We start from the raw sequence: 15,696 nt of genomic DNA, 5'->3' as shown, positions 1-15,696 counted from the left end.
CTTTGTGAAGAAACCTTTGAAGAGCCTCTTGAAAGATGAAAACTGGTGAGCTGCTGAGCTCTCTCTCTTCCAAAGGACAGGGAGGGTCTTGTCTACTCCCATCTTCTTTCACCCAGGTAATTTGCAGCAGGACAAAGCTCTCCTGAGCTGTGCCTGCTGATGGGGAGCAGAGCAAGCTGTCACCTACTGCCTTCCCAAATCTGCTCTTCAAAGCCAGGGGCAGAAGTCAGCTCTGGCAGGAGTGAATTCCCTTTTCCATGAGCCCACCCTGCATTCCTCACGAGTGGGGTGGGGGATCAGGAGGTGTCACCTCCAGAAAGTGCTTCCCTCCTCTCCTTGCTGGGTGCAGCAGGTCTCTAGAGGTCTGCCAGTTTTATCTATGTACTCCTTTGCTAAAAACAAATCTGAGGGATAGGCTTAATCTGGAAGGAAAAGGGGAAAAATAAGAACTTTTCTCTAGATTGGGTGCCTCCCTCATTTAACATTTCCCCAGTTAAAAGGGATTTCAGTCTCCATGCCAGAGAAAACAAGCAGAAGGGAGCCACTGCTCACCCCTTTCATCCTCCCTTTTTAATCTAGAAGGGTTTCCCCAGCATGCAGACTGCGCTGCATCACCCTCGGGAGGGAAGGAAGAGCCAGGGAGCAGCAAACTGATTCAGCAGCTAACCCAAGGCATAAATAAACACAGTGTGCAGGTGAGGCTGCCCCATGGAGGGAATCTGGTTTTGACAGACTCATTGAAAACTTCATTAGTGCCAGGTATCAAGTATCCTCTTGTCACATTCAGCATCACCCTTTGGGAAAATGAAACCCTTTTGGGCCTATTGCTTTCCCATCTCTGTTTTTGTTTTCTTTCCCCACCTTCCTTTCTGTTTTTGTCCCTAAAACCTTCCCTGGTTCCCTGAATTCCTCCTGTTATAGGTTTTAAGCCCAACTCTCCAGACTTTCCAGTTCTTCCAGTCAAAGCTGAGTCTGTGACTCCTCAGCCCAAATGTTACTGCCAGCTTTAACATCAAGATAAAGGAACTAGACCCAGAGCTTTACACTTGGGTTCCTTTGAAACAAGCTTGGCAAAAACATCAACCATTACATACAGGAAATTTATAGGAGAGGTTTCTGCTCGTGTGCAGCAACTCTGCATCCATGCAGTTACTTTCTAAATTAAAAATATTTGGCACAGCCAGACTGTATCTGACCTGTGTGGGAAGCTTCTTTGGCCTGGCTCTCATTAGACCAGAAGTTCCTCTTTTTCAGGGATTTTGCTTCTCACATTACCCAAATAGAGAAAACACAGTCTGGCACCAGGAACAGGAAGCTGAAAATAAATCCTGCAGGTCTTGGTGTTGCAGCTCTGATGCAAAAGCTGTGTCATTCATTGATCCTGAACCCTTCCTGATGATCCAGGGTACACAAATTCAATTACAGCTGTGCAGTTTGAAGCTATTTAAGTGGGAAATTGAGCTGATTGCTTGTAAGAAATTGAGGGTTTTCCCATTTTTTGCTACAGCCTGGTCAACAAGTGTTACATGTTACTGAATATTACCCACAGCATCAGCACACACAGATCTGCCAGTTTCTGCCTCTAACACACCTGACTTTAGCTTCCTACAAATGAAACCTCTGTGTTCAGCTGTTTGAGGACACCTTCAATGTGCACAGGCAAAACTGGTCTCACACTGGCCCAAGCAAACAAAACAGGGTTGAAGATATTCTTAAGAGAACCTGCAATTACCTAATTGAATTTATGGAGTTCAACACCTCAAGTAAGTTTTCTGCTAAGGGTCTACAGATGAAAAAAGTATCTAGCATCTCCAAGTAGTGACAATCAGTCATTTTTTAGGTGAAGATATGAACACCATGCCTGGAACAGCCTTGGTAACAGCTTATAGAGAACATGACAACTTGTGGTACAAAAGAAATCAGAGCAAATATAGAGGCAAGAATTCCAATTTTCAGTAAGTAGAAAGAATTTAAACAATAGTTTGTTGCTTAAATTTGTTCGTGCAATCATTCTGAACCATGTTCCTTTTAGAGAAGAAAAAGCCTTTAAAAGGAGTATTTAGTTTTATTTAGATAATTCATGACAAGATTTTTTTCACATTACAGTAAAAACAAGCACCATGTTTACATCATGAGTGAGGTCTGGAAGGCTGAACGAGCTGCTCCTTGAACAGCAGAGGCTTTAAACAGCACCTTTACCCTGGGGCTTTAGAAAATGCCCCAAATCACAGAATGATTGAGAGGATGGAAGTCACTGAAATCCATTTTACATCCAGCTCTGGAATTCAGCAAAGGAAAATCACCTTGGCAAAACAGGCCAGGCCCAGCTGCAGCAGACGTGGCTGATTTAGGGCTAACTAGAGTTTGCAATTATCCCCCAGGAATCCCTTCCCATGCACCAATTAGCCATAATTACCAGTATTTCCAGCCAGCAGAGCACAGAGCTGCTCCTTTAAAGGGGTTATTCAGCTGAATACACCTGAAGATCCACACCAGGGATCGAGCTAAACTGAGCTACAACAAACGGGCACAAGAGAGAAACAGGTGAGTCAGCAAGGATGGAAAATACACAGAGGAGTAGAAGAAACTTTCCTTGCAACAAGCCCACATGGACTTTCAGCAAGTCAAATTGACAGCACCCATTCCATCACTGGTTTTTCTCTCCTGCTTGTGGAGCAGTGCCGGGGATCACCCAGTCAGGGCTCCCAGTTCCACGGAGATGCAGGCACAGCAAGTCCTCCCTCAGATCAAGCACAGCTCCTCACTTTTTGTGGCTCTGCACAAAGGCAGGGACAGGGAGTGTGCCATCCTTGACTGCTGCTCGGGTCTCGGGTCTGTGCTTTAATGAGAAGACAAGGGCGCGCACGGCCCGGCGATACGGAGCGCTAATGAGGCGGGAGCAGAGATGAAAAGCTTCGCGCTCAATATTTTCAGCCAGTGGGTGATCAATCTGAAAACAGCAAAGTATAAAATTAGATCTTTACATTTAATAAGGAGGCCAGCTGATTGAAATTGGAGTTTGGTGCCTTTCGGTGTTTCTTCGTTAATCAGCTTAGATTCAAGGAAATCTGCTTCCCATCACAAGGGTAACAGGAAGAGCAATTTAATTCCACCCTAGCAATTAAGGGACAAGGCAGCGTGGTCAGTGGCAGGGAACATATCCCCACCTCCAGCTGGGTGGCAGTACTTTGCCATCACAACAGGAAACTAATCTGTGACAAGCTTTGGGTATCAAGCTCACTGCAATTATAAGCTATGCTGTAGTGTCTCCATAAAGCTCACTTTTGATCTGGCTGATATAAGGTACCTTGGATACTATTTTAAACTTGATTCCAACAGCAACTCTAAGACATGCCAAACACTTGGCAACTCTGCCTGCTGCTATAAAGGGAAATGTGGGATCTCTGTCTCTAGAAGGAGGTGTAATTAAGAATGCTGAAAGGGATTTGCTAAATGTTAATTATGTAGTTATTGCTTCAACATGTGCCAAAACCTGTAATTCAGCACAGTTTAGGAAGAAATCCCCCACCCTTCAAGAAATGCTTTTAATTTCACTTCTGCCTTTTGTGATGGGGAATCTTCCATGCGTTGCATGCAGGAGATTCCAGTGAGCTGAGTGGTATTCCTGCAAGTCCTTCATCACATAAGTTTTGCCACCCATCACTAAAAACCCCCTTGGATCCACTCAGTCCTACCTTCCCTTCTCTCTTTTGACACCTCTCAGGTGTCAGTGCAGCAGCTGTGGCTCCCCTGCCTTTATCAGCAATTCAACTGCTGTGACCTCTGCCTGCACATGTGGTGGCTGCAGGTGTTTTCAGGTGAGTCCTGTTCAGAAGCAATTCTGCTTTACCCAATTCTACTCTTTTGGGGTGGTACCAGAATCTTTATGTTCCACAGATTTAGACTTCACTGCCACTATAATCACCGTGCATAGCTGTGCTTTCTAAGAACTAAGCTTGACTCACCAAAGGTGAGCTCCCACCTTTCTGAGGCATTCCTACAGCAAACCATCCTTCTCTGCTGCCCCAGACTGGAAGCTGGAGAGGTTGTTCTCACAGCTAGCAAACGCACAACTTTCAAACTCCTGAATGTTTATCACTTGACTTGTCATTGAAAGGATAATTAATGAATAAATTGAAAATTACAATTATTATGGCATTTCACAGACCAAGCAAACTAGTTATTAAGCCTTACAGCAGAGCCTTGTTCACTTAGTTAAACATACCTGAGTGATCTGGTATTTATCAGCACTTTATATACTGTCAACCTTGCTTCTCTGTTTTTGCTATAGATTTAAATTTACAAATATTTAATTAAGAAACACCCCAAAAGTCCCTCTGTTGCTTTCATAGCTGTTTAGTAGGAAAAGGTTCATCTTCTATTAATTTCCTCCTTGTACAGCCCAACTGCAGTGGCCACACAAGTAATCTGTTGACAGGTTATGGAAATGACAACACTCACAATCAGCAGGTTCCCTTGGTTAACAACCAAAACCCATTATCTACCTTGCAAATGAAACTACTCATAAATAGGGATGTGCTGTGAATCCCTAAAAATAGGAACAGATCACCTGGTCTTGTCCCCACTCAGCAGGCAGGACCAGCTTGGCTGGAAAAGGTTTCACTTGTTCCCACAAGAAGGAAATTTTGGAGCCACAGGCTCTGAACTGTACCTCCAGTTCCAGGGCTTCACTGAGCAGCTTCCGAGCGTTCTTCCTGAAGGCCTCAGTCCTGGGATCACTCCTGACCTCGATGGAGGGCCTGTTGGAGTGCTCCCTGATGGAGCTCTTCCACTCCCTGAAGATGTCCTTGGCCAGGCTGGACACCTCTGGGTCGGCGTGTTTGCGCATCTTGTTCACCGTGTGGCCTGGGGAAGGGAACAGCTCCTGTGGGACTGGCAGCTGGGGAAAGCACAGCTGGCAGCAGTCAAATCATCCTGCTAAAGCAGCCACACAGCTCAGCTCAGTCTCAGCAAAACAACCAAAGCACTGACACAAACACAAACAGAAAATGACCAGTATTTAAGCATGGAGCTTGAGAATTTATCAAGGAATTGAGAAAATCACCTTCCCGAGTCACCCAGGTGTGGAGCCACACTTATTTAACTCAGGCTATGCTAGCTGTTTACACTGATCCTGGATCTGGTGAAGGTTTTTAAGCCTGGCCTACAAAAAGTGCTGTTTTTTAGCTGGGACCCCCTTTAAGGAAGCAGATGTTGCTGGCGATGGCTGTAGCATTTAAACACGGGAACAGCACGATGGCTCCAAGCAGGATGTTCCCCATCCAGAGGGCTGGCAGTGCAGAAGAGCCTTTCCCCCGCTCGGAGACAAAAGGGACCTTCCTGCTTCCAGAGGGGTGGTTTTCCCTGGCCAGGAGCGCTGTCGGCCAGGAGATGTCACTGTTAGGCTTCAGTGCCTCTGCAGCCCGGCGCTATTCAGGCAGGCATTGGGGAAAATCCCGGGGAAAGCCTGAATAAGCTGAACACGGCAAATGGAACGACAGATCACAGGGATGGGGAAAGGGGCGGATTGCAGCTCATTTTCCAGGGCTCTGTGAACAGATATCCGGCTGCTCCGAGGGCAAACAAAGGCCGGGATGCTCTCCCTGTTCGGGAAAGGCAGGGACCATGTGGTCACCCTTATCCCTCCCCCGAGTCCTGTGGAGAAGAGGCAGGGATGGGGCTGTGCCATTCGCGTGGAGCTGCCCATCTGCTGGGGATTCCTCAGCCCGAGCATGCAGGAAGCAGCTCTGGGCCACTCTGAGATCTTCTCACACCTCCAGGGGATTCAGGCAAATCAGATAAATGAGCACTGACAGGAGAAGGAATATACCACAGAGTTACCACGGAGAGCTCTTCAAAATTGTGACCACAAAAGGGGGGATGCAGTATTTCCTGGGAGGAATCAGAGGACAGCTTCTGTACAAGCTGTGCAAACTGCAAGGCTTGATATCAACAATATTTCATTGGCAGCACTTTCCTCATTTCTTAAAAAGCTTCCAGACTAATCTCTAGTGCACTGACAGGCCAAGCAGACACAAGACAGCCTAATAGTCACAGCTTAGATAGACCAGATGTACCTATTTTAGTGGAAAGTAACACTTCTTTGGAAGGTATCTTCTTCTTCAGCTCCTCCAAAGCTTCCATCAGGTTCTCTTTGGGTTGCCCAGGAAGCTCAAGTATAGACTTCCATCGTTTTATGTCTTCCACAACCACAACTCTCTGGGAAAGAGAAAAGCTCCTTATGAAAGTGGAATATTGTTATGATAAGTAAGGAACCTTCATCTCAGCTAATGGGGCTGTTATCAATACATGAATTATTGATCATGGCACAGAATATATGATGGGCACTTGCTTGGAATTAGAAAACTCCTGCCAATCAAGGCTGAAGTAACCAGCAAAATGAGAGGCTTTCACCCCGGTCTGCCAAACTCTGGGCACATAACAGCAAACTCCTCCTAGAAGTGTTCTGAATTTAAGGAATCCATTGCATAAACGTTTCTATATAGGAAAAGTGATTAAGAGGGAGGTGGCTGATTATCCTGACATCCAGCTCAGATTGACTATAGAAATAAAACAATGCCAGCAAGGTGAGAAACAGAGCATTAGGGAACGTGAATGCAAACCTGAATACACTGCATAGCTGCAGTGTTTTCACTGGTTTTGCCACAGACCTTGTCAGAGCAGACTGCAAACAGTGCAAGTCTCATATTTTGGGTGTGAAGCATCTTATCCAGCAGTGGTCAGACAACTGCAGTACTTTATGCACCATTCTTTTGATTTTTGCCACACTCCATGAACTTTTTGGCGCAGCAAATGTTTTGCTGTTGTGTGTCACAAGCAGGTGACCAAGAGGGGTTCAGCTCTCGACATCCATGAAATGAACGGAAGGGTTTTCCTTGCTGGAAAGGGATGAGAGCCAGCTGGGAATACTGGGGCTGGCGGTGTCACCGGGCTGTCCTCGAATGTGTGCCCAGCCAGACCCTGCACCACGCCGAGTTATAACCCACGGAAGCCCTTCCAAGGCAGCAGAGCCCTCTGCACCTGTACAACCACCTCCCTGTTCGGGTCTCACCGCAGCGCTGCACAGACTGCGGTGCAGAACCGCTGCCCACACACCGCCGCTCCCCCGCCGCCCCAACCGCGCCGCAGCCGGTGCCGCGGCAGGCTGGGCCGGCCCGGGCCCCCGTTCCCTCCCGCCGGGGACCTGCCTTGAGGGACTCGATGGTGACCTGCCGGCAGGCGCGGGGCCCGGGCGCAGCCCGGCGGGGGCTCTGCGGGCCGCGGGGACAGCGCACCACGAACCGATCCATGTTCGCCCTGCCGCCTTCCCTCACGGAAGCCGCCAACGCGGCCCCGCCATTTCCGCCCGGTAGTTCCCTCCAGGGGCGAGGCCCTATGGGATGGCCGGGGGTACCCCGCGGTGCGAACTACATTTCCCAGTAGGCGTCGCGCAGAAGACGGGGTCGCTGTCTCGCCCTTTCCGCACGGTAGTTTCCGCCGGGGGCGAGGCTCTATGGAATGGGCGGGGATGCCCCGCGGCGCGGACTACACCTCCCAGCAAGCTCCGCGAGGGGCACATCTCGCGAGAGGCTGCCGGCGGCCGGTGCGGAGGAGCGAAGATGGCGGTGCGGCGGGGAGGCCTCGCCGTCCTCCTCCTGCTCCTACCGCTGTTCTTGGTGATCCAGGCGGGGGCCGCCTCGGGACAGCTCCCCGCCGGCTCCTCCGAGGCCTTCGACTCCGTGCTGGGCAACACGGCATCGTGCCACCGCGCCTGCCAGCTGACCTACCCCCTGCACACCTACCCCAAGGTACGGGCGGGCCCTTCGCCGCACCTGCGGCGCTCCCCTCCGCCTCCCCCGGGCTGGCACGGCCCTTCCTGTGCCCCTCTCCCCCTGCTGCTCCGTCTCTTCTCTAAAGCAGATACTTCGTTATGTAAATAGATGGGTAGGCTGCCGCTTGACAGCGAAGCGCTGTTGTCAAAGTACAGCTTTGTCAGTGCTGGGGCTTTTGTGGGTTTGGGGCGTTTGGCTGCTCTTTTTTTTCTTCCTGTTCTTGAAAAAGCAGCTGTAATTTGGCTTGGGCTGCTCCATATTTTGGGCAGTGCTGTGTTCGTGGCAGGGCAGAGATCCTGAGTCAGGGCGCCTGAAGGGTGAAGTATAAACGATGACAAACAAGTAGCTCGTCAGAGCCTTCATGGGAACTTTTTATCTCATGATAAAACACTGAAATTGTGTCTGATAGGAATTTAATGTCGTCCCCCAGGGTTTGCTGTTGGTTCATGCTTGCATGCCTTTGAACTATGGGCTTAAATTTGGAAAATCTGAGATCACAAATCTCAGATTTCCTTGTTCTTTGTTGGCAATAAACTTCATTGTCAGCTGCACCTGTGTGGCAGGTGGAACTCTTACCCCGTGTTTGGGATTTCACAGGAAGGCAGCAGGCAGGTGGAGCAGTGCCAGGATCAGGTAACAGGGCTTTGTCTTCTTCCCCATTGAATTCAGGTGGATTTTGTAGCTGGAAAGTAACAGGGAGTTGTGTGGAATATGATTAAATTTACATAGGTTGTTTTGGTGTATTGCACTTTTGAATTTTGTTACTTTACTTTTTGAATAAGAGTTTTTGTCATGTGTTGTTTGAGCTGTTCACTAATACAGTCGCATCTTTTACATTTAGTGTTTGTTCTCTTTGTCACAAAACTGCTGGTGGAATTGAAAGAAATTTGTTTTAGTTGTGAGAGGAAAATAAGACGAACTTCATTGAGACTGTGATGGAAATATATCTGTACAGCTCATGTATCTGGATATCAAATTACAAAACGTTTTCTGCTCCAGCACCACCCACCTTGTCAGTGTTAGATTTGAGTTTTAGTTTATATTAATAATTTTCTACTCTTGTGCCTTTAAAGCAGATGAACTCATGGTCTCAGTTACAATGGCCAGGTCATTTACAACAGGTTGTACAAGAGGTGCGGTGTGTTTGGTTGTTGTTAAGTTAATTCAGAGCCCGTTTGGCGCCTGTGAAGTTTGAGTGGTTTGAAGTTGTGATTCATGGGTCAGTGGCAGGGTGTGGCCAGTGGGACACTGCTGTCACAGAGGCTTTATTCACATCCGTCCCCCTGGGGCTGTGGACAGAAGAAATACTGGGTGTAGGATTTCTGTATTTGCTCAATTTTAATAGCTGGCAGTGGGGAAGCACTTCTGCCCTTCAGTTCAATATAATAAATAAACATTTGTGTTTGTGGAGCTGGCAGTAGGCAGATAACCAGGATGCTGTGTAGGACATGAGAAAATAATCTCTTTCTGATAGTTCTGTTGTAGCTCTGATTAGAATCAATAATCAGTTCAGATACATTGTATTCCACTGTCAAAATTAGAGGATTTTGGTGCTTTCCTGCTGGGTTTTACCATTTAAGTTCTGAGAATGTAGATTTCCTACTCTTCGTAGGGTTAAACGTCAATAAATCTTTTACAGCACTGTCTTAATTTCAAACACAGAATTAATTTTGCTTGTGGGTTGTGGGTCTGCAATTCCAAAACAGCATTTGCTGCTCCAGGTTTGCAGATAAATCCACGGCTTGTTAGTGCTGCTGGGCTCGTTGCAGCTCATCCCGTCCCACACCGAGCTGGGGGAAGGAGGACAAAAACACCCAACCAGACAACAAAAATAAGGGTTTTTTTGTGACAATTTGTTGTGGCCTGGGGGTTTGCAAGCCTGTCCCTGTGCTCCCCAGGAGGAGGAGCTGTACGCCTGCCAGCGCGGCTGCCGACTCTTCTCCATCTGCCAGTTCGTGGACGACGGCGCCGACCTGAACCGCACCAAGCAGGAGTGTGACTCTGGTGAGCCCTGCGGCACCCCCAGCTCAGCACACACTCAGCTGCACTGTCTGAAACGCTGCTCCTGAGCTGGTGCCGTTCTTTCAGTTGTTTTGGGTTTGTTTAACAGCTTCTTAAAGCCTATATAGAGGGTATATAAAAAAAAATCCTATAGGAAGGTTGTCGTCTGTGAGTTTCTCCTCAGTGTTGCTGTTTTCCTGAATTTCTCCAGTGTCATCAGTGTCTGTAAATAAATTAGAAATAGTGCATTTTACTGTAAACAGTTTGTCATAGAAAACACAAAATGCCTGGGGGGAAATCCAGGCAAATAACACTTGTCTTTTAATAATTCCCTGTGACAATCAGTCCCCTTTGCCATTCCTGACAAATTTGTATATAGAATTGAATTGTTCAGTGGAGCAAGAGCACAGTTCTCTCTGTGCCTTGTAACTTGTGGTCTGGCCTACATCCTGAGCTTTTCCTGCAGCTACCCCTTGGGAATGAGGTACATGTTTTGCTTGGAGTAGTTGGTTACTGATTCTCTCAGGCTATCTGTGTTAGAGCAAAGATGAAATAGTGTTAGTGAAGATGAAATATAGAGTCATTTCAGTTGGAGATAAGATCATCAAGTCCAACCATTCCCCCAGCACTGCCAAGCCCACCATGTCCCCAAGTGCCACCCCTCTATGTCCCTCCAGGGATAGTGTGTGATACAAGCCAATTAATAGTGGGTTTGGAATTGTGCAGAACTTTGTTCCAGTAATATTGAGGAAGCTGATTCACAGCTTTATTCAGAAAGGAAAGGCAGGAGCTCTCCACATTTACTACCAATACAATGAAGCACCAGGCCAGCACTCAGGGGAGGCTTTTGTCCTCTCAGTAGCTCCTGAAAGCAAGAGGGCTTGTGGCCAGCTCAGGTAGGGAAGCAGGAAGGCTGGCATGCAGAGATGCTAATGTGTTACAAAAGTGCAGCAAACACTCCAGCAATGGGCTAATGCTCCAGTCTGTCACACTGTGTAGCTGTGACACAGCCTGTCAGTGTAGTTGTCAAACCACACACACAGAGTGCCATAAAGCAGGGTAATGTGGCAATAGAGCACATGTAGGGTAATGGAACAGTTGCTTATTTCTGGTTTAACTCTTCTTTCTGGGGCTGTTGTCTTTGCTGGCTTATGTTCTGTAATCTGCTGGTGGGTGCCCTGAGTGTTCTGTGCTTGGCAGATCCATCTTGGCTGCTCTGCTCAGCTCTGGCTCTGGTGCTGCCTGCAGACACTGACTCAGTGGCAGTTGTAGCCTGGAATGGCTGCTCAGGTGCCATGAGCTGAGCACTGAAATGTTCACCTGCTGCTGCCATGCTTCCTGCCAGCTTCTTAGTCCTTATGATGGTCCATTTGTTCCTCAGGAAAACTGGGAGAGCTCCTGGCCTCTGTGTTGCTTTCTGGTTGGATTCTTTAGTTAAGGTACTACTGAAACACTGTCCAGCTAAGCTTCAGAATAGTGCAGGAGAGCTGTGCCTGTGTATCATCTACCTGATTTGTCCATGGGCAGAATAAACTAAATTATTCTCTCCAAATAATTTAGATTTCTTGGTCTTTATGATCTTTAGTAAGCAATTAATAGAAGCTCTCTCTAAAACAAAGAGTTAGCTTCATTTTTCATAGGAAATTATTCCATAATACTTTCAGTGCAGTTTCTGTATTAGCAGGAAATGCTCCTTTGATTTTCCTGTGATACCATGGCTTCTGCTGCTCCCTCAAAGGGATTTAATGGACTGATGGTCCCTCTGTTCTCTTTAGGATTCCATCTCTGTTCTCTGATGTTTTATGTGATGTGTAGAAGAAAGCTGTAGTGGTGGTGGGGGGGATCAAGGAGAGCTTGCATCCCTGAGCTCAGCCAGGGTAACACTGGTGATCATTTGCTCTGATTGCAGCCAGATTTCAAATCCCTGCTCTGTTGAAGCTCTGATTCTGTCATTAGACCTCAGAGCAAATGCTGCCCTGGGATTGCCATATCTTCCTCTGCAAAATGGGATTGTCAACTGCTGCTTTGTTTCTGATCCAACTTATACTGAGAATGTTTTCTTGACTAAAATGCAGAATTTATCATCTCATTTGGGGAACTTCTCCCTTGCAGCCTGTACTGAAGCATACTCCCAATCTGATGAACAATATGCTTGCCATCTTGGATGCCAGAACCAGTTGCCATTTGCTGAGTTAAGGCAAGAGCAAGTAAGTAGGTGACATGTTTTTCAAATACCACCTACTTGTTTCTGTTCAGTGTGTGTCTTCTCTTTTTACAATTTCTTCAAAGGGAAAATAAATCTTCCTAAGGACTGAAATCTAGACATGAGGTGAGGGGTGAGCAAGAATGTAACTTCTGTCTTTTTCATATAAAAACAAATGGAAAAAATGTCAATGTTGTGCTTGCAGTTAATGTCCCTGATGCCACGAATTCATCTCCTCTTTCCTCTGACACTGGTGAGATCATTCTGGAGTGACATGATGGACTCAGCTCAGAGCTTCATAACATCCTCATGGACTTTCTACCTTCAAGCAGATGATGGCAAAATTGTCATATTCCAGGTGCTTCCTTTTTTCATTGAGGTTAAGGTGTCCTGGCTGCTGACTTCAACTCTGCTTCTTCCAGCCAGAGAAAAAACTCTAGAGCACCATCAAAAGTGTTTAGTTTTTCCTAGTATTTCACTGCCTCTGGGGCCATTTTAAAATTCAGACTTAAAAGAATGGCTCATGTCTTAAGGTTAATTTCTGTATTAGTTCTGAAAATGTAAATTATCAAAATTATCAAAACCAGTGAAAGCTTTCTAGCAGGATCTCCTAACTCCTTATTTTGTTTTAGTCAAAGCCAGAAGTGCAGTATGTTCCACAGCTTGATCAGGACACTGGAGGAGATACAAAAGGAGCCTTGTCACTGAGTAAAACAGCCTGTAAGTTGTTTTTTGTGATTTGGAAGAGTAAATGCAAATGTTCCCTGTCATGCAAATTTAAAAAATGACGTTGCAGGTGGCATATGAAAGTAAATTTTCTGAAAGCTGCAATATAATTATTTACTGTGCCGAGCGCACTGCGTACACTTGGCAAAGGGTGGTAGAAACTGAGCTCTGCTCAAATGGAAGCCTGCAAGCTGGGGCTGCTGTAAAGCTTCCCTTTGTGGTGTGTGTACGGGCAGGGTGTGTGGGGTGTGGGTTTTGCCTGCCCTTGCTGCCGTGCCCTCTGTTTGTGCTGTTGTGCCTCAGCAGACGGACGCGCGGGCAGCTCGCACGCCTTCCGGGGGCTCTTCGAGGAGCGAGCCAGCGACAGCTTCTTCAAGTGTCTGTCCATGTACGTATGTCCTGAGCTGGCCCTGCCCCTGGGGAGGCTACAGCCCTTTCCTCTAGGTCTCCCAAGTCTGTAGGATCAGGATGCACAGCATCACAGTTCTGTATCTGACCATCAGTGCTGCTTTGCTGTGCTGGCCCCGTGTTTTCTGCATGCTGTCCTGCCAACTTTGATTTTTCCTTTCCATTTCAAGTGAAGAACATATTGATAATTTCCTGCGCTGTTTTTTGAGTGTGTTCTGGGAACTGTTTAATCAATACTGTGTTTTGCCTGTTCATTAGCTCTGAATGTGTTTTGAGGCAAAGCACTTTGTTTTGGGATTGTTATGTAGCACACTGGTATGTCTTGTTTCCAGGCTGAAAATACTCAGTATGTATTTATTAAAGCTTTTTTACTTTTTCCTCAAAAGTTCCCACATGAAGGATCAGTGAGTTGTCCTGCAGATGCATAACAGAAAAATCTGGTTTTAAATCTGTAAACAGGAGGATTCTTAGGGCCCCATAACAGAACCCTGCAAGTATTTTGTGATATCAAGTGAGCATTAAAGTACCCAGGAGTCTGCAGTGGGCTGTGTAGCTGGAAGGGCCAGAGACCAATGAATTGGCAGGAAAGGCAGTCAGAAATGAGCCAAACTTTTTAGAGGTCCATTGTCTTGTATTCAGTCTATGAAATCTATCAACATTCTTGTCATTTCAGAAATTCCAGTTGGATTTTAACCACTACACTCGTCCTGTCAGTGCTGGTGCTGCTCTGGATTTGTTGTGCAACTGTAGCTACAGCTGTAGAGCAGTATGTTCCATCTGAGGTACTGCACTTCAGAACTACAGTATTTGGAATTTATTCATTATATTGCTTTTATGTTATAGCTGTCCAGAGATGAAGAAATATTTCGGGGAGGTTCAGTTAAGGAGGGTTTTCTTATTTTGTGGCTGTGGATGGCAAACCAATTTTATTTAAATGATGGTTTTATAGCTGAGCATTCTTGCTCATTCCTGTGGCTCTGAGCCTTATTCAGACTCGATGTCTTGGTTTGTAGTGCTGTACTCTCAACAGCCTTCAGGGTGCTCTGAACAAATGGAGGCTTATTGTCATTTCCCTGGGAATGAAGCTGTTCTGAGGGTGGTGCAGGGGAGACCCAGTCTGGGTTTAATGCAGGAGGATCAGTAGTGAGAACAGTGACAGCAGAGTTATTGGGATGTGTATGAGTGCAGTCTCATGGAGGAGAACAGGCACACTCCCATGCCCAGAGTCCTGACTCAGTGATTGCACACCAAAGGAGCTGTTAGACAAACACTGTATCTGCCCTTGTTCTGGCAAATTTCATACATTTCTTCTGGATGCAAGTCTAGTTCCAGCCCTGAATTTCAGATGTTACAGAAAGCCTTGTACTGCAAAGCTGCAGCCATCAGAACCTGGAATGCAGCTGCATAATGAAACTCATTTTATTCACAATATGGTGAGTCTTTGTCTTAAAGTACCTTGTTTAAATGTTTCAGAAGCTGAGCATCTATGGAGATTTGGAATACATGAATGAGCAAAAACTCAACAGATACCCACCCTCTGCACTTGTTCTGGTTAGATGCAAGACTGAGGAACATGAAGAAGCAGGACCTCTTCCTACAAAAGTCAATCTGGATCAATCTGCAATTTAAATCCATTGGATCCCATAGACTAATTCTAACAGAGCTAGAAACTCCTGATTGATTGTGGTGGTTCTTCAGATGAGAAGCTTAGCAGCCAGTCTTTAAATGCAAATAAAGTTGCAAAATCAACAAATGTCATGGGATTTTGTTTTCAGCTAGTAGAGAAGATTCAGACATTCAGACATGAATTTGTTTGTTTCCAGGTATAATCACTTTTCACTGGTGTTTGCTATTGTGTCTTTTTGCTTACAGAAGTTGTAAGCATGCTTTCCATACTTCTGCCAGGACACTTTCAAACTTACTTGTGTGTTCTAGGATGTAATGTGTACAGTCAGAGTTAGCTTTGTAAAGGTATAAGACATTTTAAGTAGGCAGGACATGCCTTTCTAGTGTTGCACTTTCTGTTGTAGTTAAGAGAAAATATTATAAAATTATCTGCTGGTTTTTTTTGTACTTGTTAATGTCCATGCACAAACAACCCTGTCTTCAAAAATAGAAATATATTTTTTCTACAGTGTGGCAGTATTCAAGGTGGAAAGCACTTGTGAGGTACTGTAAGCTAGAACTCAGCTTGTGAAAGATGGAAATGTGTTAAAATTTACAGACATATCCCTTCACATGCAGAACATTACATGGTCAGTTATTTTGTCAAACTTTAGCCTTTAAGTCTTAAATTGCTTGTAAAGTTAGCACCTGTGTTTTCTGAAAACTACTTTCTGTTCTTGATTAACTATTCTGGTCTTGTAACTTCATTTACAGAAACAAGTTGATTCCTGAGAAATGAGAGCAGACAAATAAAATTGACTGTATAGAAAATGTTGGCTATATAGCTTTTTGCTATGGTTAATTATTGACCACAGCAGGCTCAGTGTGAGCCTGTCTGTAGCCTTCCTCTCATGGGCAACG

General features: G+C 46.0%; 2 protein-coding genes across 3 annotated transcripts; one reads left to right on the top strand and one right to left on the bottom strand.

Moving 5' to 3' along the window:
- Window positions 1-2,045: 2,045 nt before the first annotated feature.
- TCEANC2 (transcription elongation factor A N-terminal and central domain containing 2) lies at window positions 2,046-7,333 on the bottom strand. Its single transcript, XM_063166148.1, has 4 exons — window positions 7,209-7,333; window positions 6,078-6,219; window positions 4,673-4,866; window positions 2,046-2,950 (listed from the first exon to the last, which is right to left on the bottom strand). The coding sequence occupies exons 1-4, from the start codon at window positions 7,308-7,310 to the stop codon at window positions 2,762-2,764; spliced, it is 627 nt and encodes a 208-aa protein (XP_063022218.1). The 5' UTR covers window positions 7,311-7,333; the 3' UTR covers window positions 2,046-2,761.
- Window positions 7,334-7,594: 261 nt separating this feature from the next.
- On the top strand, window positions 7,595-15,606 carry TMEM59 (transmembrane protein 59). Of its 2 annotated transcripts, none has more exons than XM_063166143.1 (8): window positions 7,595-7,808; window positions 9,731-9,836; window positions 11,946-12,040; window positions 12,242-12,394; window positions 12,669-12,756; window positions 13,069-13,150; window positions 13,844-13,952; window positions 14,644-15,606. In XM_063166143.1, exons 1-8 carry the CDS (start codon window positions 7,620-7,622, stop codon window positions 14,797-14,799), a joined length of 978 nt encoding a protein of 325 aa, XP_063022213.1. In that variant the 5' UTR covers window positions 7,595-7,619; the 3' UTR covers window positions 14,800-15,606. The 2 variants fall into 2 exon arrangements, with proteins under 2 accessions (XP_063022213.1, XP_063022212.1); XM_063166142.1 differs by having other exon boundaries at window positions 13,066-13,150.
- Window positions 15,607-15,696: the final 90 nt, after the last annotated feature.

This window comes from Melospiza melodia, chromosome 11, assembly GCF_035770615.1.
Source record: "Melospiza melodia melodia isolate bMelMel2 chromosome 11, bMelMel2.pri, whole genome shotgun sequence".
NCBI classification, from domain to species: Eukaryota; Metazoa; Chordata; class Aves; order Passeriformes; family Passerellidae; genus Melospiza; species Melospiza melodia.
Note: the sequence above shows the minus strand (reverse complement) of the source record. Positions and strands in the feature narration are given on the sequence as shown.

What these genes read in the sequence shown, in the direction of transcription:
- TCEANC2 (XM_063166148.1), bottom strand. Translation starts at nt 7,310, where the DNA reads ATGGATCGGTTCGTGGTGCGCTGTCCCCGCGGCCCGCAGAGCCCCCGC. An exon ending in TCACCATCGAGTCCCTCAAG is followed by an intron (nt 6,220 to 7,208) that starts GCAGGTCCCCGG and finishes TCTCTTTCCCAG; the next exon opens with AGAGTTGTGGTTGTGGAAGA. An exon ending in GTGAAGCCCTGGAACTGGAG is followed by an intron (nt 2,951 to 4,672) that starts GTACAGTTCAGA and finishes TGCTGTTTTCAG; the next exon opens with ATTGATCACCCACTGGCTGA.
- TMEM59 (XM_063166142.1), top strand. Translation starts at nt 7,620, where the DNA reads ATGGCGGTGCGGCGGGGAGGCCTCGCCGTCCTCCTCCTGCTCCTACCG. An exon ending in CCCTGCACACCTACCCCAAG is followed by an intron (nt 7,809 to 9,730) that starts GTACGGGCGGGC and finishes TGTGCTCCCCAG; the next exon opens with GAGGAGGAGCTGTACGCCTG. An exon ending in AGCAGTATGTTCCATCTGAG is followed by an intron (nt 13,953 to 14,643) that starts GTACTGCACTTC and finishes TAAATGTTTCAG; the next exon opens with AAGCTGAGCATCTATGGAGA.